The sequence below is a fragment of the Dipteris shenzhenensis genome, chromosome 20, assembly GCF_047967505.1.
Source record: "Dipteris shenzhenensis isolate YYH24624 ecotype China chromosome 20, Dip_SZ_1.0, whole genome shotgun sequence".
NCBI classification, from domain to species: domain Eukaryota; kingdom Viridiplantae; phylum Streptophyta; class Polypodiopsida; order Gleicheniales; family Dipteridaceae; genus Dipteris; species Dipteris shenzhenensis.
In genome coordinates, this window is record NC_141615.1 from 26,039,887 (window position 1) to 26,047,123 (window position 7,237).

At 38.0% G+C, this 7,237-nt stretch overlaps 1 protein-coding gene across 1 annotated transcript; it reads right to left on the reverse strand.

Annotated features, from left to right (window-relative positions):
- Positions 1–4,880: 4,880 nt before the first annotated feature.
- On the reverse strand, positions 4,881–6,997 carry LOC147889462 (protein neprosin-like). The gene is made up of 6 exons (XM_087391259.1): positions 6,800–6,997; positions 6,620–6,706; positions 6,269–6,496; positions 5,869–6,036; positions 5,707–5,760; positions 4,881–5,039 (listed from the first exon to the last, which is right to left on the reverse strand). Exons 1-6 carry the CDS (start codon positions 6,995–6,997, stop codon positions 4,881–4,883), a joined length of 894 nt encoding a protein of 297 aa, XP_087247385.1.
- Positions 6,998–7,237: the final 240 nt, after the last annotated feature.

The following is a 7,237-nucleotide window of genomic DNA, read 5'->3' on the forward strand; positions in this document are numbered from 1 at the left end:
TAGACAAAATCAATGATCATAAATAAAGAGGATAAGATATCTCAAAGGTGAAGTTTGGCTTCAGAAAGTTAGTAAGGCATCATTTGTTAGCTTAAAAAATCTATAGCATCGATAAGTCTTTTTTTCAAACTCAAAACAAATTTGGAACAAGGTTTGAAAATTTAGTTCAACGTTGAAAAATAAACCCAAGGACATGGATATGATAAAAAACCAATTTTTAATCCTATATAATACATACTTACAAAACATTAGTAGCATTACTTTGGAGCATGAACATTAGTTTGATGCTAGCGTTGGAAAAACAAGGTTTATTTTCACTACATCAACTTGCTTAGTTGTTGAACATGATAAGATTCACAGTGTAACTTTAATAAAGGTATATGAAAAGAATAAGGTGATGAGAAGCTTGAGACAATTGGAAGGATATGCAATAGTAAGATACTCTTATTAAAAATGGCGATGATGATTATAACTATAAGTGTTGCACGTAGTAATCCTTATTAGAGCATTATTAAAATGTTGATTGATCTAATATAATGTTTGAGTTAGATTACTACAATGTCCTCCCTTAACTCCAACTCATGGACTCGGGGGGGTTAATGTCACACAAATTTTGTGTACCATGTGCATTCAAAAGGAGAGGCATTTTAATTCCATTTTTAGAAAAACTTTAATAGAATTACAATAACACTACTACACATGGATCCTATTGCGACATTTAAGTACCGACATTTAGTGCGTGCGGGGCGCTAATCATCGGTATGGGAAGCGCGTCCTGTAAAGCGTCGCTATATAGCGACTTTAGGCAAACGTTGCTATATAGCGACAATTACAAAAGTCGCTATATAGTGACTTTTAAGTGTTGCTATATAGCGACACTGAGATACTATTTTATAGTGACATTTTCCAGAGAGGTTTTTAACTCATATAGGCGCCAAGTCTAAGGCGCCAAGTCTAAGGCGCCAAACAAGTCTATCTCTAACTCTATACCGAGTTGATCTCCTATATCATCATCGTACTCTAGCATCGTACGTTCACCTAAAAGTACTTGATCATCTTCTTCAATAAAGTGTGGTGATTCTTGATGATCGTTTTCTTCTTCCTCAATATCGTGATCTCCATCTTCCTCCCGTGCGATGTCATTATGTGCATCTTCCTCTTGGCTCATATTGTGATCTTCATCTTCTTCGCTAGATTCATCGGGATCAATTGGATCTGGCATTGGTAGTGGCATCTCCATATCCACATCTCTATCTTCAAAAATTTGCTTACTTCATGGTGCAGCTTGGATCACGTACCACCATCTTGGATCAGAACGATCCGGATGAAAAACCACCTATATTGACGATGGGTGTCAAATGTCGTCAATTATATATATGAAATCATGCTCAAGTACATGTATCAATGGATCTTTAAAAACGAAAGCTTCGATTAATTAAATCATTAGTATGCACCTGCTCATAGTGCTCGGGAAGAACAAAAGTATCACTTTCATCGGTCTAATGTTTGGTGGAGTCTATTGCAAAGAAACCGCTACTATCTTTTCTCACTGTCGCATGGGGACCGTTGTAAATAGTTCTAAACCATTTTACATCAAGAATGAAAATACTAAATCGTCTGAAATCAACTTCATAGATTTCGCGTATGGTTCCACAATAATCCAACTGTGAGGAGAGAAGATTGGTATCCGAAGCACTTGCTCGGCTATCTTGTGTGAAGTTAGCCATGACTCCACAATCATACGTGACTCTCTTTGAATCGATGCGTTCCACACGAAAATGTCATCCATATGACCATAATGCATTGTACTTTTTGTACTGTAAAAGAGCATCATTAAAACAATGAAGATGCATCTATTTTATAGCATATATTGCCACAAATAATTACTTAATTACGTCAAGAGGTAAGAAACTTACATGCATCATACATCCAGATGATAACTCTCGCTCGCGCTCATTTATTGTCTCTCCATTGCGTTCGCCTTTACGTAGAGCCAGTTGTAGCCAATCAAGTGACATGTGAGTGGGGAAAGAGCCAGATCTCGTGGATATGGTTGCGATCGCCTGTACATTACTCTGAATCTCGTCCTTGCATTTATTCTTTCTGCTTTGGCCGCTTCATATCTCTCAATCCACTTCTGCATCTCAGGGCTATTGAGGATACAAAACTTATTGAATTTCTCCATTTGCTCTTCGCTCATCTTTCTTTCAATCCCTTTTCCTTGGGGAACCTCGCCAACGATGCGATCATCATCGGGCTAGGGATCAGGCTAGTGTGACCACGACCACGACCACGACCACGAGAACGATTCAGATGAGCAATCATAGTAGTAGTAGTTTGTATATACTTCGGCATGTATATGATTTTGTATGTCATGAGCTCATTTGAGTGATTTTGTTTCACCCTTTTTGAAAGGGAAATTTTGTAACAAACAAGGTTGTATATATTTCGGCATGTATATGCTTCTATCTCTTGGCTCGTTTGAGCGATTTTCTATCACACCCTTTCACAAGGGAAATTTTGTAACAAACAAGGTTTCAGAGTTTTATCTCATCTGTGTGCTTGTAAACATTCTTTTGTAATGCAAAAAAAAAAACATTAGTGGGGTAAAACAGGGCTTGCTGTAGCCCTGTTTAGCCCCACTAATGTTTTTTAAAGTTCCGTTAAGAGTTGCTATATAGCGACGCTTTACCAATGTCGCTATATAGCGACCTTTACTAGAGTCGCTATATAGCGATGCTTATATGGAGACATAAATAGCGACTTTTGCGCCCATAAAAAAAAACTTTTTTGTGTAAAAAAGGTTGGTATTTCCATTGAAAAATGGCTTGTGCCTTGTAGTGGATGTGAGGGTGTGTGTGCTATTTTGAACTAAAAGTTTTTAGAGGATTGACTAGTCAATTAAGGAGATGTGTTGTGTGTCTTGATAGTCCTTTAGCTAAAAGATGTTTAATCTAGGATGGCCTACCTCAATAGTCATTCATAATATTTAATTGAGGGTTGATTAATTAAGAATATATGGGCTACCATGGATTGTAACTAGCCTAGCTACTATTTTAAGTAATGGTTACTCTATTTTGGCTTTTCTTAAAAGCATCCAAAATAAGAAAAAATGTGAAATTTTTGCTTCTTTTTCAATATATTATCTTGGAGCATGACCTGATACAAGTGATTAAACACAGGTGAACTATGTAATAGTACTCCAATAATATATATTTTAATCTTCTTTTGGATTTATTTAGCACCCATGATAGGTATACACAATCAAAAATCCTCCCACGCCACCACGTAGTGCCTCTTTGGTCATAAAAGCCAAAATATTTTTTTAAATCCCTTATCCAAACAAATTGATGTAGATCCCAAAACTTCAATTTTAGGTATGGAAGATGCTAGGATATCAAACACCATCAATGCTAGTGGAGGTTTTTATAATGCTACTAGGCAACCCCTTATTACCATAATGGTATCTTATGGACATTTTTATACTTGGTATCCATCTTCTATGAGTGTGGGACTTGGTGGGATCACACCCTTTTCCACATGATAGCATGGGCATTTTGTTTAAACAAAGGCATGATAATGCCACGTACATGCTACATTTCATTGGATGCTTGGAAATTTTGAGTCTCTCTCTTGAAATTGCATATGCATGCTCAAGTTCCAAGTGTGAAATATTGAGCTATTAAATGACACAATAGTTGATTTTAATCAAACTTGAGTTGATTCCATCTCTAATGTTCTATTCTAATGCCAAATGCAGTAGAGTCAAATTATGTAAACGAGAGAGGTATAGAGAGATCTAAGAAAGACAAGATTTTGATAGAATGTACCAGTTTGCCATACTATTTTATTATGTGTGCAAAGCCATGTTTTCATTGAAATAAGACTTAGAAGTCATGTTTTTCCTATGAAAATAACCGTGCAAATGTTAGAGAGATAATGTTCGATTGCAATATGTGCTTTTACAATGACAGTCTTTGAATTTCCTCTCTTTGACTATATCCTTAGTAAAAAAAGAGGAAAGGCAATCAAAGGAATCAATACCCATAAGTAAGAACCAAGTTTGATACTAGGTATCCTACATATACTAGAGAATTGGGATCTGATCATAGATGTAGAGCAGGGGAGTTAAATTTGACATTCATGTGGGAATGTTAGATAGTCAATGACATGGGATGCCATTCTACAAGTTGGGGTTCATAACTTCGTCTTTTACAGAACAAAGAATTTTGATTGCTAGGAAATATTTGAAAAAAATGAAGCTATGTGCAATTTTGTAACATTGACGTGATTTCACATTCAAGAATTCAAATGATTACATGAAGAAGAAGACATTGTTATGGACAATAATTGCACCATCGCCAACCAAAAATATAGATTATTTGAGTAATAGATTACACATTAAAAGGACTAAAATTAAAATCTTCGAACATTTTAAGGGCAATTGTAGTTTCGACCTGGCCCACCAAAGAAGAAATATGTACCCCAACTATTGTCACTCCTAGGAAGAATATTGTAGCATGTGGCATTCTCCACTATTGTTTGTAGATTTGATACATTTTGAAGATTGTTTTGCACATCTACCCATTGCAAGTTTCTACTATAAGCAGATTCGTTGAGACTTGCTTGGGCAAAATTTCCACTTCCCATTTATGTGGTCGTGTGTTGGCCATTTTTTCCACTGTTTATTATCTCTCCACAATCCAAATAAGTTGCATAGTTTGTGGTAAGATAGGACAGGTTTCCAGGCCAATAGCCTACATGCTCACCATTGATGTCCAACTACCAGTTTTCTGTTGCAGAGTCTTGCAGAGAAACAAGGAGATGACATAAATAGTCTACAGTATGTCCACAAGAGAGATGCAAGGTCATTAACATGACTAGAATCTTACTTTGAATACGTGAAGTGTAATCTCATGTTGGGAACCGTTCACGGTAGATACTGGAGAGAGTGTGCCTCCTACAAGTACATTACTACTTGTTTCTACAAATCCAGGACATAGAAGGTTGTAGCACCCTGTCAAGTTGTAACTATCGCTCTGCAAATTTCATGAAATAGGATTATATCCTAGCTAAAAAGGCGTTGTGCATATAGACATTTAAGATCCCAATGATGTGCATGCACTTGATCGGTGAGAATCCAACAATGAAGATTACAACTTTGAGTATGTGGTTATATTCGTAGACATAACATCAAACCACGTGATCACAAAGTACATGTTCTCATTCTTGAGGATTCTAAATCTTCTGAGGAGTTCCTAACCTCTTGATCTTAAAGCTGGTGATGCATGTATTCTTTTTTAATTATAAATAAACATCTACATATACATACATATATACATATTATGTACGTACGTACGTATGTATTCCTTTTTTTATCATAATATATATCTTTGGTTTCTCACAACAAAAAACACCAAATCCGTTTTAATTCTCTCGTAAACCCATAAAACCCATAAAACTTTTGATAGCTACTAGCACATGAAACGCACTCAAAGCTAGAACATATGCATCTTTCTGGTAGAATGCGCTGATACAACCCCGAAAATGTGAACGATCTCAGTGTAAAAAAGGTTGCCTAGATAATCACGAAATTGTCTCGTTCTCCTCCTAAGAAGCGAGCTAGCTCCGGAGCTTTGATTTTTGAGGTCAATAAGAACGCGACTCAACGTTCAAATATTAAGAATGTCAGGTTCACGCAATTACCGTCCAATACACAAAAAGGCGAGTGTTGTTGTCACCATATAGCCCTGGGAAAACCTGCAGCATGCAAGCACTCACCATTAAGAGTGCTTAGGGATCAAGGCAATGGGTTGAGCAAGTAAAATAAGTTAACCCTGAAAATTTTATGAAAAAACATGAACGTACTTGCCAGCCCGCCTCTAGGGTGTTCACAACGTTATCAGGAGAGTACGCTATCACCCATAGTTGGCCAAGGCTAAACTCCATATCCAGCTCCACATGTGGATTCCATAAGCTCAATGTTGCTTGTGTGCCATAGCAGGCTTCTCCTGTCTCAAAAATGCCAGCAGAATGCTAGCAGCCAATATACCCACACAATATTACGGACTTTAGTATTTATGATACAGCTGATGTTGCGGAATCTAACTGATTGAAAATGAGACGTATCATTAATGTATTTGCTAATTTCTGCATTGCATCAGCAGCCAGGAGAGACCAAAATCTGCTCAAACAGCCCATTGACTAGTAATAAGGAATTCGTGGCACTCTGATCATTAGAGTCTGATGATCATCAGGCCGAACTAACCTCGTGTTCAACTCCGTTCACAATTTGAGGATCTCCGTAGAACTTTCTCCCGTAGTGTTGTGGTAAAGCGCCCGTCCTTGACATATCTTGGGCGGTAATGCGCCGAACAGGAATCGTGCCGTCTGGACATCTATCATTTTGGTGCCATACTTGCGGCACTTTGTAAACTTGTTTCGAGGTGTGTCCGCTGTCAGATGCCGATCGATGAGAGACGGTGCTAGGGGCTTCCTACAAAAGGAAATTGAAAAAATCATCTAATCGTGAAACCATAGATAATGTTTTTCGAAACGCTCTCCACCGGAGACCAGAAAGCAACAAATGGATGTCGGAAATGAAGAACCTTAAGCTTACTTGAAGCTTGTGGTCCTTCAGTAGAGGGTGTTGAAAGGCCAGTTGTTTTGAAGGTGGTATGCAGTCAATTGTGTCCCCATCAGAACTCTGAAACAGTTCAGCAGGTATTATCATCATAAACAAGATTCAGATGCTGCATTACGCGTCATTTGGTCTACCCTGCTTATGCATGATCATTACCCGGATACTTTTCAATGGAGGCGTATTCAGGCTCCGAAGATGCTCTTCAATGCTGGAAACGTCGACTGCCTTGTCACCAAATAGTCTGCCACCCGCAGTGAAGTGCATGCCACTAGGAGAGATTCTTACAGCAGAAATGCACAGCGCCGGCCAGAGAATACTATGGAACACAAGACTTATAATAACATATATTCCCATGGTTTACACGTGATCTGATGAAGAATCGTTGTGGAACTAGGAAAACGTCTGCAATCGTAGCTTAATTTCTAATGTGTTTTGCTCATGCAATTGCAGAACGCCCGCTTCTATATTCTCAGACCTGCTTTCTCAAACGTTCACGTATAGCAGATGGAAAACTTGTGGCGGGGTTACCGCGTTGTTCCTGGTTCCATGTGGGAAGACAGCTAGTAGTAAAGACGCTTCCAACTTTGGTTTTCA